Below are 18,384 nucleotides of genomic sequence, written 5' to 3'. Positions count from 1 at the left end.
CTGGAGAAAGGTGAGAAATGGGTAATACACTGACCAGATTAGAGTAGTCTGTATGTGAAGTGCCTGGGTTATCATAAATGCTTGGGTCATCATGAAGGAAATGCATTCTTGATAGAAATAATGAAAACCATATGTAAAAAAAATTGAATGTGAGAAAAAAGAACAAAGGGTTTGAGGTTCTGCATTGGGGTGAAAGACATGGTTGCGACTCTTACCAGGGGTAATTTGTAGTAGAGGTATCTTGGTTAATGAGAGAGACAGACAGAGAGAGAGAGAGAGAGAGAGAAGAGAAAAAGAGAGATACTTCTATTGCCTGGTTCTGCTAGGTGTGTTAGGATCTTGTCCAGATAGAGAATGAGGAAGATACGAGGGGTGGCTACATGACAGAAAGGGAGAGGCTGGTGATGTAAAGTATATGTGGAAGGTGATTAAGATTATTAGAATGGCTGAACTTGTTTAAATAGCATACTTGGAAAGAAAAGAACAGAGCCAGAATGAAGATTAAGAAAACCAGACTCCTAGAGAAACAGAGGAGGAAAGAGAGAGTTGACTATGAATCAGTTCAATGACAGCTTGAGAAAATTGAAATAGGTCTTTGAAAGAAACTATCAGATGTGTTTTTGTATAACTGTTTAAGATAGGATGGTTCACTGTGCTGAATTATGTCCATGCATAATCTTCAGTTAGTTTTAGGCTGATAGAAACATCACTTTCATGTAGCCTGCTGTATCTCACTTCTCATGTTTGGGTTTCTGCCACTGAAAGTGCACTCAGGGACCAGAGCCATAACACCGTGCCAAGTCCCATTCCAACTCTAAAATTGGCCATCATGGCCTTTTAGGAACCTCAAAGATAGTCTTCAATTATAAATTGCCTCTTTTCCTTTCCACACCTCTTCACTTTATGAGGCCAGAATTAATGCCTGGCTTTCCCAGATAAATATTGGGTGGCTGCCAGACCTGACTGGGACAATGGTTTAGAAAAAGCCTCTCATTGACCTTGGGGAATTTGCACAAAACAAGGGAGAAATACCCCTTGCTGTGGTCCACACCTCCGGGACTTAATGGACCAAGTAACTAACTGCACACAAGGGACCTCTGCCTGGGGAGACAGCCTCCGTGTTAATCCTATGTCTTCAAGAGAGAAATTCTGAGCCCAAAAGGCTGTTGTCAAGGTCATATCCTTGTTGAGAGTCCTTCCTCCAAAGTCAGCATCCCTCCATTGCACTGTCCAATTGCAATGAAAGTCTCTTCATGACTTAAAAATTATCACCCAATCCACAGTTTGGGGAATGTATAGTAGACTTCTGTGATATGTTAAATCACTGTGTTCCAGTATCTAGCACAATATATGCCACTGACATTTAACCCAGAAGAAACATGACACCCAGATTGCTAACAGACACATGAAAAGATGCTCAGCATCACTCATCATTAGGGAAGTACAAATCAAAACACAATGAGATACCACCTCACACCTGTTAGAATGGCTAAAATTAACTCAGAAAACACAGATTTTCGTGAAGATGTGGAGACAGGGGAACACTTTGCACTGCTGGTGCGAATGCAAACTTATGCTGCCACTCTGGAAAACAGTGTGGAGGTTCCTCAGTTTATCCAAAGGATACAAAAATGCTAATTTGAAGGGTCACATACACCCCATTGTTTATAGCAACGCTATCAACAATAGCCAAATTATAGAAGGAGCCCAAATGTCTACTGACTGACAAATGGATAAAGAAGATGTGGTAATGGAATATTACTCAGCCATAAAAAGAATGAAATCTTGCCATTTGCAACAATGTGGATGGAACTAAGTGTATTATGCTAAATGAAATAAGTCAGCTAGAGGAAAATAATATACGACCTCACTCATGTGGAATTTAAGAAACAGAACAGATGAACATAGGGAAGGGAAGGAAAAATAAGATAAAAAGAGAGAGGGAGGCAAAATATAAGAGACTTTTAAATATAGATAACAAACTGAGTGTTGTTGAAAGGGTGTTGGGTGGGGGGATGGGCTAAATGGATAATGGACATTAAGGAGGGCACTTGTTGGGATGAGCACTGGGTGTTACATGTAAGTGATGAATCATTAAATTCTACTCCTGAAATCATTATTATACTATCTGTTAACTAACTTGGATTTAAATAAAATTTAAAAATTAAATTTTTTTTTCTATAGCGAAATGGTTACTAAGGAGATTACAACTACTTAGCAAGAATCAGACATAGTCTAAAGTTTAAACAAAGTGGTAGGAGAGAATAAGGTAAACTTTGGTGCAGTACTGAGGAAGTTTATATTCTTCCTGGTTAAAACTCATCAGATAAAACACTTTCTGAAATTAAAAATCAGATACTCAATGCTAACCTACATTCCTCAGGGCCAGGGCCTCCAATAATGAATGGGATCTAGATAAATGGGTTCTAAATTATTTTTTGTTTAAAATTTTTAAATGTTTATTTATTTTTGAGGGAGAGGCAGAGCATGAGTGGGGAAGGGGCAGAGAGAGAGGGAGACACAGAATCTGAAGCAGGCTCCAGGCTCTGAGCTGTCAGCACAGAGCCTGACATAGGGCTCGAACCCACAAACCACAAGATCATGACCTGAGCCAAAGTTGGATGATTAACCGACTGAGCCACCCAGGCACCCCTAAAAATGTAATTATTAATTTAAGTATCATGTAATGGTTATGGTCTCTTAAGAAGAGCCCTTTTCTTTTGGAATGTGATCCTAAAATTCTTACAGATGAAATAATATCATGTCTGGGGTTGGCTTCAAAATAACCCATGTGTGAGGGCAAGGGAATAGAGGTACAGATAAGGAATTGACAGGGTGTTAATAATTGTTGAATTTAGGTGATGGGTACATGAGTATTTATTACATCACTCATTCTACTTTTTCATATTTTTTCCATTATAAAAAGTAAAAAAAATAATATCACTGATGGTCACACTTAGGACCATTTAGTTCTTGTGAACATCATTATTCTCCTCAAAGATCATCCAAAAGTTCATAGCAACTGTACATCATATTTACTACTTACCTCTGTCTCCTAGGTCTTCATTTAGCAAGCAATGTTGACAAAACGTATTTTCTTTTCAAGGCTCCAGGGAATTCAGCTTGTTAAGTCAAGTGGGGAAGAATCTATACCACATTCACCTGTGCTTCTAAGGAAGTTCTCCCTGCTGGGTCAAGAGACTTACATGTTCAATGCTCCAAAAAAGTGAGATTCTAAAAAAGGAGCACAGAATGTGGACAGAATTTAGTTTTATTAATCTCTTATGAGTCCTGGAGTGAAACCCCTGTCAATAAATGTTTATATGATTAATTTAACTAGAATTTTCTAGAAAATTTCAATAAGTGCATTTCAAATGCTCATCTTTTGCAAAATACCAGAGATTACTGAGTTCAGTTACAATTTAATCCAGAAAAACAGCACTTCCAAATATACTGATTTTTTTTTACAGTTGGCCTTTGCCATACACAGTTCCCAGGTATATTATGGCAGTTATGGCTTAAATAACAATGTAGGAACCATAGTTGTTAGTGCAGGTACAATAGGTAGAAAAATAGAGATGGATATAGTTTATTCATTAATCAACTATTTATGAGGGAATTATGACATGACATTATATGATCAGACTCTAGAACCAAGCTGCCTGGTCATATCTCATGTGGTGTTGGGCACATTGTGAAACTTTTCTGTCTCACTTTTCCCCAGCTTTGTCATAGTTGTGTGAATCGACCAAGTTAATAATCGTGAAGGATCTAGAGCGGAAGTAGCTCTCGCACTCATGGAGTATGTTGTTAGGCATCAATTCTAGAATTTAATGCTGGAAAAAAGACTGGAATGTCTACTTGTATCCCCTTATTGTATATGAGGCTGTAAAAAATACCAATGCCCAGGCTCCATCATCAGAGATTTGGGGTCTGGGGTAGGGCCCCTAGGGTGAGTCTACCATGTAACAGGGATGAGAACTTGGGCTTGAAAGTTACAGAAAACCATCCTACTGGAGGCTTTTCTGCTCAACTTTAATATCTAACATCTGGATGGAACATTTTATGTGGGATACCAGCCCTTCTTCCACAAGTCTCTGCATCTGTTCGTACTATGTTAAAGCAGAGCAACACAAACATATAATTAGCATGCTCATGCCTAATATTTATTCCTGTGAAAACCTCTGATTTTTCCCAGCTTAAAAATAGTTGTTTGCTTTAAAATGCCATATGTGAAAAGGCCAGCATTGCTAGGGGTAGAGGTAAAAGCATTTGGCATAAATCTGAAACTAAGAAAGGAGTTGGGACTAAGCCAGTAAAGTTGCTTTAGACAGTGACAGTTTTCTGCCATCTAGCGGATAGTTCAAAGAATAAAGTATGTCTTTATTTTAAGATCACAAAGCTATGAATTCCAAGCCTCCTGCTGCTGGAAAGGAATATTTTCGTGTCAACAAAACAAACAGTTCTCCACAAATTGTGCCTCAAATCTATTCTTGCATTTTTATTGATTTGTTGACTTCTTTTTTTTTAATGTAAAAAATGCATGATGTCTTGTTACTTCTTTTACTGTTGCTAAACATAATTGTGGACACTCATAAAATATAAATCCAAATACAGTCTAGTCCTCCTTATCCACGGTTTCGCTGTCTGTGGCTTCAGTTCCGCAGGGGGAAGGTCAATAGTAGCCTAATGCTTTGTCACTTACCTCACTTCATATCACGTAGACATTTTATCATCCCGCATCATTACAAGAGTAAGGGTGAATACAGTACGGTTAGATATTTTGAGAGATGCACCACATCCACATAACTTTATTGCAGTATATTGTCACAATTATTCTATGATATTATTAATATCATTGTTAACCTCTTAGTTCGACTAATTTATAAATTAAACTTTATCACAGGTATTTATGTAAAGGAAAAAAACATAGTATATACAGGGTTTGGTATTATCTGCGGCCTCCACTGGGGGTCTTGGATGTGTCCTCTGCAGATAAGGGGGGATGGTGGCTACTGTATGCCGAATTTCTAAGTGTTTGAATAGTTACAGGCCTGTGGCATAGATAAATGTGGCTCCATATTTGGCTCTTTTAAAAAATATCTATATTTGACTCTTAAAATTTCTCCTTTCTCCAATATTGGAAGAGGCAGTCATATCCAAGGTTAAAAGCATGGGCTCTAAAGTCAAACCTCCTGATTTAAAATTGAGGATCTCCCTTGGCCTAACTATGGGAATTTGGAGAACTTAATCTATTTGTTCCCCAGCTTTCCTATCTGATAATGATAGTACCTGACTCATAGGGCTGCTAGAGGGATTAAATCCATGCAAAGTGCTTAGTGTTCAATGTCATTACTGTTTTTACCATTGTTATTTGTTTACATGTGTACCCATATTTACTAATATGAGGAAGAAGTTCAGAACTGGCTTGTACTGAGACTCAATTCAATTTAAATAATCAACAAACATTTGTTTAGGCTTATATTATATTCAACATTATGGGGGATGCAAAGCTGAATAAGACATTGCCCTGTTCATGAGTCAATGTTTTCATAAGCTAATGGAGGAGACTTAACTATAATTCAAAGCAAATGCAGTGAGTGTGAGACCAGAGTTATCATAACCAAAGTATGGGGGAGAGGGAGGATGTTTCCAGCTGGAGAACTTGACTTATGAGCTGTAACTTAAGTAATGGGTAAATTGTAATGGAAATTAAATTGTGTAAATAGGAATGGTAGGGAAGACTCCCTAGGTAGGAGACTATTTTAAGCAAAGGAACCAAGTTGGAAAAGATCTAGGATTTATTTATTTTGGGAGCAATGAGTAATATGATCTGGCTAAACCGCAAGATTTCTTCATTCTTATTTGAGCTCCTACTCTGCCAGGCTCTGTTCTAGATGGTACATATATGTTTGTGAATAGAATAGAAAAAGACTCCATCCTCAAGCATGTGTATTCTAGTGTGGAAGATATACTGGGACAGAAACCTGAGACGAGGTGGGGGGGCTAGATTTTGGAGGGGATCTAATGGAGAGCCAACAAAGGCTACTAAGCAAGATGAAACCATGATCAAGCATTACTTAAGAAATATTTATCTGTTGGAGGCAATGTGTAAGATAGACAAAAGAATGAGGCCATCAAGGCACGGAAACATATTTCTTTTTTTTAAATGTTTATTTATTTTTGAGGGAGAGTGCACGTGAGTGGGGGTAGGGCAGAAAGAGAGGGTGACAGAGGTTCCCAAGCAGGCTCTGAGATGACAGCAGAGAACCCTATGTGGGTCAAGAACTCACTAGCTGTGAAATCATTACCTGAGCCAAAGTCAGATGCTTAACCTCCTGAGCCACCCAGGTGCCCCAGAAGGATAACTCAATAGGAGGCAATTTGAAGAGTCCAGGTGAGATTTAAAGAAGCTGTGCACAGGGGCGCCTGGGTGGCGCAGTCGGTTAAGCGTCCGACTTCAGCCGGGTCACGATCTCGCGGTCCGTGAGTTCGAGCCCCGCGTCAGGCTCTGGACTGATGGCTCAGAGCCTGGAGCCTGTTTCCGATTCTGTGTCTCCCTCTCTCTCTGCCCCTCCCCCGTTCATGCTCTGTCTCTCTGTCCCCAAAATAAATAAACGTTGAAAAAACGTTTAAAAAAAAAAAAAAAAAAAAAAAAGAAGCTGTGCACCACGGAAGTGAAAAGGACAAACTACAAAGATATCCAGCAGGTGGAAGATTGGTACCAGCAGGAAGTGGGCATGAGCGCAATGACGTGAAATGACGATTCTAGGTTAGTTGCAGAGAGGAGGCAGCCTAAACTATGTATCCAGTGTATCATTTGCAGATCTGGCAGTGTAGACTCTGGAAGCAGACCTGCCTATGTTGCAATCAGTCAAGGAAATTATTTTATCTATTTAAACCTCAGTGTCCTCATCTGTCCAGTAGGAATAATTAAAAGTATCATTTTATCAGATCGTTGTGGAAAACAACAACAACTACTTCCACATTACTGGGGATACGGTGAACACTTGACCCTGGAGTCTGGAACTGGGGGAGTAAAGAAGTAACACAGAGCCACCTACACCTGCTTGCTTTGGCATCAGATGTATTTGAAGGGGTATTTGCTCTCACCTTGATATTACAGTTATTCACAAAGAAGATAATTAGCTGAGAATTTTTCACAATTACTCCACATTAGAAAATGAACCACAAATCGAAGGATCTTATTTTGCCTTTGGGAATCAAAATAGTTGTGAGTTTTCATATTATTCTGCTCATTTCAGTAGCTGTAAACATGAGGGACAAATAGATATTTCATGAAAAATCTGAGTGAGAATGAGACTAAAGTTTCAATCCCCAGAATGTTTTCTTCTCCCCAATCTCAGGGCCTGTCTCTGAACACTTGTTGGCTGCAGACCTCTATTATCCCATCCTTCGAAGCTACACACAAAGCTTAATATAGAAGCATGAGGCAGCAGAAGTGTGGGTGCTGGTTAAAGATCAGGCAATACAGGGGTGCCTGGGTGGCTCACTCAGTTGAGCGCCAACTTCAGCTCAGGTCATGGTCTCGCAGTTGGTGAGTTCAAGCCCCGCATAGGGCTCTGTGCTGACAGCTCAGAGCCTGGAGCCTGCTAGGATTCTGTATCTCCCTCTCTCACTGCCCCTCTGCTGCTTTCTCTCTCCCTCTCTCTCTCTGCCCCTCCCCCACACATGCTCTGTCTCTCAAAAATAAATAAACATTAAAAAGAAGGTTAAAAAAAAAAAAAGACCAGGCAATGCAGATCCCGAAAGTGCCTAGGTGCTTATTTTCTGGGTTTCCACCCAAAATAATTCTGTGAATAGTTGGAATCTAAGTCTGGAGGGAATTAATGCACATTAAGAGAAACAGGACACTGAAACAGGGGAAGTGAATCTGTCAAGGAAAGGGGAAGCTTAATAAGGAGGAACAAGAGGAATGCTGTTCCCTGATAGGACTGAGGCAGCCCATGCATGCTGTTCTGGCACGATAAGAGAATTTCAAATGCCCAAAGCTACACATAGTCAACAATCAGTTTAAGTAAAATCCTCTGTACTTTTGAGAGACACAGAGAATGCATTTTGCAGTTTAAGCAAAGCAAGTGCAATTACATTTCTAACTGTCTGTAAGTACATGATACAAAACTTGGGGGACAGATTGACTCCAAAGTTGGCAGGCATGGGATGGTCTGGCTTAACCTAAAGCTGTGCAGTGTATACAGAATCTACTTCAGATGCCATAAAGGAAAACTTCAGATGCAGTTCTTCTTCAGAGCACCTGAAAAATAAGTGTCTCAAGACACCCAAATGAATGCCAATTGAGAGAGGCACACTGTCTCATGATATAAGGTTAGGTGAATTTGCAGGAAGGATAATAGAGTTGCAGTGAACTATCTGCACAACACTGACAGCGAAAAATTTGAGTGGAACTCAGAATTTAAGGCCAAGGACATAGACTTGGGACTCAGCTGCACAGAAAAGGCAGTTGAAATCATGAAGCTAGAGAAGTTCATCAGCATAGAAAATGAGCTCAAGGAGCTTGAGAGAATATGTAGAAATATCTGTTTTTAAGGAAGAGATGAATGGTGTGCAAAGTTTTAGGAGATATAGGAAAACTGGTGCCATAAATGCCATTGGAATAAAAGTGTTTTTTTGCTAATATTAACATTTTATTTTCCTTCTTTGCAGACTTTTCCTTCACACATAAATAAATAACATTGGATCATATCATACCTGTTATAACATTCTTTTTCCACCTAACCCTATGTCATGAACATTTTCCCATTTCATTAAGTAGTCTTAAAGTTATTTTTTAATCGCTGTTTTAAAAGCATTTCATTGCAGTTATGTACCATAATTAATTTTTCCCTTTTATTGTACATATTTAAAAATCCCCTTTATTTGGACTTTTAGGTTGTTTTCTTGGGAGGGGAGGCTATTTTAACAACACTGCAATAAACATTCTAGTGTAGAAATATTTCTATGGCCCTTATGTGACTTCCCCAGCATAAGTTCCTAGGTTTCAGAATAACTTGGTCAAAGCTTAATGAAAACATTTTAAAGGCTCTTTTTTAGATGCATTGCCAAATTGTTTTCCAAAAGTGTTTTTCTCTCCTCAGCAGTGTATGAAAGTAATGAGACAAATGTATTGAACGTGAAAAGATATCTCATAAATGTAAGGAGAATATTTAATATCATTACAATTTTAGAGGATCTGTTTCCAAGATGAGTCTACTGATGGGACTGCCTCTGAGCATTTGTGGGTTTTTTTTAAGTTTTTGAAATTATTTAATTTTTTAAAAATAAAAATTATATATATTTAACACATACACCATGATCATTTGTTATACATATACATCGTGAAATGAGGACTATAATCAGATTTTGAAAAAAACAAGGAAAGGTCAACAATAGCAAATACCTCACAACAGCATAGAAAGCTGAAGAGAAAATGATTATTGACTTTGGCAACTACATAACCATTGGTGGCATCTGAGAGAGTAATTTCCCTTGCAGGGAGGAGACACACACCATATTGCAGTTCTCAAGAACAAAATTTTATTGCAATTTTTGGTCCATTAATTTTGTTTCCTACAAATGCCTTGTAGTTTTGGAAATTTTTTATTATATGATAGGGAAAACAGTTTAAAAATTCAAATTAATTTTCTATTTTTTCAGGACTGTCAACTTTTATCACCACTCTTTTTTCTCCATTTTTTCCTTTATCCATATTCCATCAATTTCCTCTTTGAGGACTTGGGTTGGGATTCTCAGATCAACAGCTTCATCCGTGAAGAGACAAACCAGGGAGAGGCTGTCATTTGCATAAAGAAAGAATAAGCCCTTGGGATTCAGTATGTGGACTACCATAAATATCAAACTTGATTTTTGTTTTTGTGTGTATGGGAATAGCATTTAATGTCACTGTTTGAGTCATTGAATGGATGTCTGTTGAGCTCATTACTGTTTCTTGTTCAGAGAACCCTTTATGGACATCCACTCCATAAGTTTATTACCATTTGTGGGAAAATATTTGACCCAAATACTCTGTGCTCCTCTGTGACATGGATCATAATTCTATCACAGTGAGCTGTTTCCTTTCCAACCCAGAGATATACAATCCAGTCATTCCAGAATCACATAAATCCTGTTATTTCTTTTATAGACTAAATCTTAAGCACAAATCTCATTTCTTTTCACTCCTTTCTGGTTCCCAGTTTAAGAAATATCTCCCCCACCTTCATATTCAACAAGGTAGCTGGTCCTAAAGCTGGTCATTTGGGAAAATTCAGAATGGTCAGAATTCTGAAAAGAACTTCTCTGATTCTCTCTGGATGATTCATATTTAGTACCATCTAGGAGGCTATGCAGATGTCTCAGTGAATGGACTCATTTCTAATTCCTCTTGAGTTGGGTGATTTAAGGGAAGACTCTTGGTATCCTTGCTTCTTGGTGTCCCTTTGTTATGTTGGCATAACGAAAAATCCAGATACAGTAATTTCTGAGAAGTTGGAAGGTCAAACTATATTATGACATATTTTCCCAAGTTTTGATAGATATTCCCAAGATTTGATAGATATTGATAGAGGTCATCACATTCCCCAATCATTTCTTTACAGTTATCCCAGCTAACTCTTAAAATGTTTCTAGTCAAATAATGAAGATCTAAAGGTTTGATGCTTTGGAGAAAAGAGGTTCAGGATAAAAGTAATATCCTACCAATTATAATTTCTAGTGATATTTTGACTCTTTTGTTGAAGAAACAGTATTCTAAGGCATACAGTTTGTCTTTTGTGTGCCCATCCAAAGTTCATTATATTTGAAGGCCACGTGATTTTCAAAAATGAATTAGAAATGTTTGGTAAGAATAAGAAACTCTTAAATATAGAGAGCAAACTGAGGGTTCCTGGAAGGGTAGGGGGATGGGCTAAATGGGTAATGGGCATTAAGGACAGCACTTGTTGGGATGAGCACTGGGTGTTTTACATTAAGTGATGAATCACTACATTCTACTCCTGAAACCAATACTACACTATATGTTAACTAAATTGAATTTTAAAAAAATGTTTGGTAAGAGATGTTTTTCCAAATATTTCTTTGTGGAACACACTTTGACATTAGAAGAACTCATAATCTGACAAAATTCTGAAGAGAACCTAACTAATGCTAATAGTGTGAATTAGTTAGTTTCTTAAGGGCTTGTGTTATAGACACAAACTTTGCTTTAGATAAAATAAGAGTTTGAAACCACTATGATTTTTTTTGAAGTCTAATTGACATATAATATTATATTAGTTTTAGGTGTATAACATAACGATTCGGTATTTGTATATATTGCAAAATGATCGCCCACAAGTCATCACGCATAGTTATGGGATGAGACTTAAGATCTGCTCTTAGCAACTCTCAAATATGCAATACAGTATTATTTAACTATAGTCATCATTATGTACATTACATCCCAGGACTTATTTGTAACTGGAAGTTTGTACCTTTGACCCCCTTCACCAATTTTACACTCCCCCACCCCCATCCCTGTCAACAAGCTGTCTGTTCTTTGTACCCATGAACTTTATTAATTTTTCTTCTCCAAATTTTTATTTAAATTCCAGTTAGTTAACATACAGTGTAACATTAGTTTCACCTATAAGATTTAGTAATTCATCACTTATATACAACACCCAGTGCTCATCACAAATGCTCTACTTAATACCCATCACCTATTTAACTCCTTCCCCCACCTCCTCCCTTCCAGTAACCTTCAGTTTGTTCACTATAGTTAAGAGTCTGTTTCTTGGTTTGCCTCTCTTTTTTCTCCCTCCACAAATTTGTTTTGTTTCTTAAATTCCACATATGAGTGAAATAATATGGTATTTGTCTTTCTCTGACAGACTTATTTCACTTAGCATTATACTCTTTAACTCCATCTATGTCATAGCAAATGACAAAATTTCATTCTTTTTCATGGCCAAATAATATTCCAATGTGTGTGTATATGTATATATACATATGTATATGTATATATGTATGTGTGTACATATATGTATATGTATATGTATGTGTATATATATATATATGTATACACACACACACACACACACACACACCCCTTTCTCTTTATCCATTCATCAGTTGATGGGCACTTGGGCTCTTTCCATAATTTAACTATTGTAGATAATGCTGCTACAAACATCAGAGTGCATGTTTCCCTTGGGATCAGTAATTTTGTATCCTTTGGGTACCTGGGAGCTTTAAAACTACTAAGAATACCAGCATTTCCTCCAATATAAAAATAATAAGAAATTAGCTAAAGAGTATCTTAGTCAAAACAGGAAAATCAAATTAAAATGAACTTTTTCTGATGGAATATTTTTAGAATCACAGAAATGATAATTAGAAATAAAATAACTCTTAGTTTAAGTATTTAAAAATTTTATCACTGTAAAAAAGAGCACAGATGTGTTTCCCTTAGTTTAACAGGAGAGGCATTACTGTTTGGATCAGACAGAATTCAGTTATGCTATTTTTATATTAATGCCCTGAAATGATATCTGAATATATAGTTAATTTGAGTGTTGTAAAAATGGTTGGGACAAGAAGGTAAAAGTCATCATGCTACCTTATGTCATAGAAGTAGAAGCACCACAAAGCTACTCCATATTGGTACAGTTAATGTAAAAAATAAGTCTCTAAAAACAATTTGAGAAATTTGTACTATGCAAATTTATTCAGTATAAGAAACTTCTGAAAATGACAATTTGTAAAACAAGTAAAAACTGCATTATCCCAATAACAAACATCTATCTATAAATGTATTTGATAATAATTTATGTGCTCAATAAATAGATCTAAAACATAGTGTAACAATCATTTTATTTAAAATATGAATTATCAATACATCAAACAGATTAAAAATACTTTTTTATTAAATTCAAAAGTGGTATTACTAACATCAGACAAATGTTTTTGAGTTAATTTTTCATTTGTGGTTCTGTGTTTTGCAACGATTTTTAACCAAGGCCATTTGTGACAATGTTATACATTTTTACAATGGTTGACCAATCTTTCACTCCAATGTACAACTTAATGTTTCTTTTTTTTCTTAATGTTTCTTTTTTTTTTTTTTTAATTTTTTTTTTTCAACGTCTATCTATTTTTGGGACAGAGAGAGACAGAGCACGAACGGGGGAGGGGCAGAGAGAGAGGGAGACACAGAATCGGAAACAGGCTCCAGGCTCCGAGCCATCAGCCCAGAGCCTGACGCGGGGCTCGAACCCACGGACCGCGAGATCGTGACCTGGCTGAAGTCGGACGCTTAACCGACTGCGCCACCCAGGCGCCCCCTTAATGTTTCTTTTAAAGTTATAGTGACTGTAAGTTTTGAATCTATCATGGTACCCCTATCGTACTTTAGGTAACCAATGGACCTAGATTGTTCCAATATAACAAGTTTATGATTTTGTTAAGTGAAAATTGAAAACTTGGCCACCCCATCTGTTATTATAGAAACAGAAATTCCTTTCTGCCTTTTTCTTTGTCATCTTTAATCCTAACATGACAACATAAAACATTTTGATTTGTTGACTTGTATTTTCAGCTGTATCAACAAATATAGCTCTTTGCCTCCATTAGCTATTGCTTCTTTTCTCTTTTCTGTAGCCAGGAACCAAATGTGTTACTGCATTAAGAGACTTAGCCTTTGGAACCTTGCCCTCTTCAGTTCTAGGCCACACAGAGTCATTAGTATAATGTTCCTCAAACACTGTCATAATGCTTTTCTCCTCTATTTAAGAGCAGTTAGTAACTTTCTATTGCCTGTTATATCAAATATAAAGCTTTTATGCTAAGAGTTAATATCTGTCTTCATCTGACCTTTTCTCTTTTAGCAATCTCATTTCTTCTTGCTCTTTGGCACAGTCTCTCTGCTACTTCCAAGCCATCTGGTTGTTATTAGCACACAGGATTTGCTTCTAACTGCTTTCCTGCCTGTGCAGATGTCACTCCTTGAATCACTGGGTGCCCACTGCTTCCTGAGGCAGTCCGTTCCATCTTTGGATAGGTCAGTTAGAGAGCTTTTCTCTTTACTGACCCCAAATCAATTACAGTATACAGTATAAGGTTTTCATTTTTATCTTTGTGTGTATGGCAGTCTAATGAGGTCTTCTTACTTAATTGTTTTGTATATGTATATTATGTCCACAGTGGCGCTGTTTATCAGCTGTGGGGAAAGATCTCTACATCTGGCAATTTTACATTTCCATACCCTGGTCTATCTGCCCACCACCCCAGAACCACAACAGCTCAAACTCTTAACTCTGAGCACAGTATGTGTTTAATACATATGTGATAACGAAGCTTTATTCTATATATGGAATTATTTATATGTGAAAAATATATACTTAAGTATACGTATCAAAGGATAACAGAATCTCTATCTCAGAAATGATTCTGTGAATTTTAGTTGTACAGATACAATGCAAGCCTGATCATATGCAAGCTCAGCCCACACACAAGGCAAAATGCTTAAACATTACTAATTGTTTGACTCAGAAAGCAGTACATTTTGCATGCTTATCTATAATCGGTTATCTTGGCATTGTTACTACAAAACAAAGACAATTATATCTTTCAAATAGCCTTTGTAGCCTGACCCCTTTTATTAGTGGCTCTAAATTGTTAGCATCTCCAAATGTCCTTGCATTTTAAGCTATTTCAAAAATTGTGTTTCCATAACAATTTTAATGGAATCTCCTGTGAAACGATTTTAATCATTGTAATCAGCCACATCATATAATTAGATTTTAATCAGGACCTTTAACAGTAATCTGAGAGTAGACACTTATAAAAATGTTATGTCTGTGTGGGTTTCTTCTCCTGACCCCCTCCTACCCCAACCATGTGGCACTATAACAATTGACCATGGAGAAAAAAGTTTCCTTTCCATTTGTCCCACATAATGTGGAAAATATTGCCCAGGAACAGGTAGGTAGGGCCATGATCAGTCGATGTCTAGTAGAAAGATACACATATAGTGATAGGCTTTTCACTAAGGCTGTTGCTTCTCTTGTGACCAATACACACTGACTTATTTGTAGAATGGCTGCTAAGGTTGGGAGTGTACCTCTGGGCCATGCAGAAGATTGGAACTCTGGGGCATGGTTGGCATGGGGTGAGGTGGATGGCATGGGTGTGGAGGAACAGTGGGGAGGGCTCATCTACAACCCATATTACTCTATTGTACTGCTTTGCAGGTCCTGAATTATCAGCAGTGAATTAATCTTTTTCAGTTCTTATTGTTACTAGATTTTGTTAAAGCCCACTTTTATGTCTTCCCATTAGTCATCTATGTAATTTTGGAAGGCAAAATGCATGAAGCTCAGAGCTAATTATGCATTCTATTATGCCTTTAGATATCTGGATGAAAGTCATGTTCCGACGCTCAATCCCTTCCCTAAAACTCATTTCCACGAGTGATGACTTAATGATCTATTTACTTTAAAGGTTTGCCTTTGGGGACAATGATTTTCCTGCTTAGCTCATTTGAAAGAATAGACTTCTCTTTCATGGAATCTGTTAAGTATTTAGAAAAATCATTGGGAGCTTTGAAAATGCAATTGATACAAAATGTGTTGAAACCTATGCTTTGACTATCCCTAGGGAGAGGGGACCCCTTTATATCCATGCAGAGTATGAGAGCCATAGTGTCCAAATTCTCAATTCTATTTGTTAAGCATGAAACCAACCAGCTGTGGAAGCAGTGTGGATGAAGGCAAATTTGCAGCTTTGCAAATCCAAAGTCAGTGTGTGTGAATAAAAGAATGATAAAATGACACAGTTCTCAAGTAGGATGATTGTTAATCAGTTTTCCCTGATCAGTTTTGTTCTTCCACCATTAATAGCCAAGCTATCATATTATTTATAGCTAGCTATCTAAGAATGCAAACATTAGCCTCATGTATGCCTTTCACTTTGATCTCTTAATTTCCTTTTTCCCCCTGCGGTTTTAAAAACAGCAGTCTTCAGTAATAACATCCATGACTTCTAGGTATAGGTCATATTGTTGGTTACAATAAAGAGATATTTTCTTATATTTTTAACAGCAGAGTGCAGTATTTTGCAAGGAGAGATGCCTTTGTGAGTTAGGATAGATATATTCATTTCTGTTAGACTATGCTTTTTCTGAGCTTTTATGACACAGTTCAATCAGAATGTGTGCAAAAACCCTTCTGCTATAAACTCTAATATTGGTAAAACGTAAGTCATAAATGCAACTTCAAGCAAGTTCTGGATTTAGTGAGAACAAAAGCAAGGTGGATTTCAGGTGAGGACAGACTATCTCCCTCTAGATGTCAGTGTCCATTCCAGAACCACACTTGCGGCAAAAGATTTCCTTGTTCTGGGTCAGGAAGCCTTCCCCCACCAAGGAGACTGAGCACTTCCCACAGTTGAAGCATTCGCTGTGCCATTGCCGGTCTTGAAAGCAGATAAACTTGGCACCTTTGAGACCTGTAAAGGAATTGCGGAAAAGAATATTCTTTCAATGAAGAGATTAAGCATTCCATCAGGTACTCTTCTAGGAACTGGAGATAACAGCAATGAGCAAGTCTATGTAGAGGCAAGTAACCTAGAAGAGAATGCTGCCTCCCATGCCCCTGTGTCCATCTGGGAATGTCGCCCTGGGCAAGTTCCCCCTTGAGATCCAGCCTGATTCCCAGTCAAATTTTTCTGTAATCTACACAAGTAGGTAGAATCTGAATACACAAACCAGGTATTTTTGGAAACAGATGAAGATTGCCTAAGACAGATAAGGAAGCACAGTAGAATGCTGTGGGAAGAGGGAATGGATTTCGAAGTCAGAGATACCTAAGTATGAATATCTTCTTTCTGCTTTCTTAGAAGCAAAGTGAAGATAAAATAAAATAAATGTATACTTTCTAGCCTAGTGCCTGATGTTTCAATGACTTTTAGTTCTGTTACCTCTATTCCTATGGTCAATTTTGCTTCAGATAAAGTTCCATGGTCATATTGTGGTGTGGGGCACAATTTTCCAAAAGCCCCAAATAGAAAATTTCATCCAGACTATCATGGAGTTAACCTAACATGACAACCTTACTACCTTGCCCAGAGACAACTTTAGCCCAGGCTTGCAACAAAGATCTGTGAATCTGATCACTCTGGCCACTGAGGCCATGCTATCCAATGGTTAGTCTCTAAGAAGTACTTTATCAGCCTCCACCATTTCATCAATCTGGGCTTCTTTAGCTGTAACATTTCTATGAAAGGTAGAAGAATTTGAGTCTTCAGTGAGAATCTCTTTCTATACCCCTAATATGGATCCAGGTTACAATTTAAATAATTGATTTTGAGGCGTTGAAAAGGAGAAAAGGTGTAGGGATTGGGAAGGGGTTGGGATGCCTTGGGCCTTTCTTTATTTGCCAAGGTTTTTCCAAGTGATCATAGTGCTATGAACTTCCTGTGATTTGCTCCTTACCCATAGAGTGAGGCTAAAATAGTTCATGTGTTGATTCACATACAGTTTCCAAATATTACATCTGGGGAAGCAAAAAAGGTGACTAAGCATTCTATTTCAGATAAACTCTCCTTAAATATGATAATGAACTTTTATTTTCATACTAGAAGTGTTATTTGATGTCTTTACATATAATTTACTAGTTCATAAATAAATGTACATCAAATTTCTCTACTTTCCTTGATTAAATTTATTGCTCACTTATTTATGATGCTATCATTACTTGCTAATAAGAGTAAATCAGTAATGGACCAATTAATTCCCTGAATGTTATTCAAAACATTAATAAGCTGACTGCAAGAATCATGTCCTATATATGCATGAATCATCTTTGTTCATAAAACTAATTATTACACACTTTGAATTTTGATGCTCATGAGTTTTTCTTGATTTTATTAGGTAAGCCTGTACAAGTGGTAAATGTAAAAATAATTCTTCTAGAATTTTACAAAGAGAGAAATAGAAGCTTCTGTAGTAGGAATTTAAGGAAGGCCTGACTCAGCATGTGAGATGTTTACAAACTGTTTCAACTTTGGATGCATTTACTCCCTCAGGTCATGAGGGTCATTTGCAGTAAGGAAGTCCCCCAGGAAATAAGTGTCTGGCACCTGTTTTATTTGGCTTCATTTATTACCGAAGATTTTGTAGAATAAGAGCTAGCATTTGTTGAGCACTTGAAAACGAGTCAGTCACTATTGGTTTTTTTTCTTTAATGTTTATTTCTGAGACAGAGAGAGACAGAGCATGAGTGGGGGAGGGGCAGAGAGAGAGGGAGACACAGAATTGGAAGCAGGCTCCATGCTCTGAGCTGTCAGCACAGAGCCTGACACAGGGCTTGACCTCACAGACCGTGAGAT

The 18,384-nt window shown here is 37.4% G+C and overlaps 1 protein-coding gene across 4 annotated transcripts in view; it reads right to left on the bottom strand.

Moving 5' to 3' along the window:
* Positions 1-16,269: 16,269 nt before the first annotated feature.
* The window catches only part of FHL5 (four and a half LIM domains 5), a 42,217-nt gene continuing 40,102 nt past the window's right edge, over positions 16,270-18,384 (bottom strand). For all 4 annotated transcript variants that reach the window (XM_045499069.1, XM_045499070.1, XM_045499071.1 and 1 more), the window contains one exon: positions 16,270-16,503. In XM_045499069.1, coding sequence (XP_045355025.1) covers positions 16,340-16,503 — 164 coding nt within the window. In that variant the 3' untranslated portion in view covers positions 16,270-16,339. The remainder of the gene's footprint in view (positions 16,504-18,384) is intronic.

The sequence above is a fragment of the Leopardus geoffroyi genome, chromosome B2 (assembly GCF_018350155.1).
Source record: "Leopardus geoffroyi isolate Oge1 chromosome B2, O.geoffroyi_Oge1_pat1.0, whole genome shotgun sequence".
Lineage (NCBI taxonomy): Eukaryota > Metazoa > Chordata > Mammalia > Carnivora > Felidae > Leopardus > Leopardus geoffroyi.
This window is presented reverse-complemented; position numbering and strand designations above follow the sequence as displayed.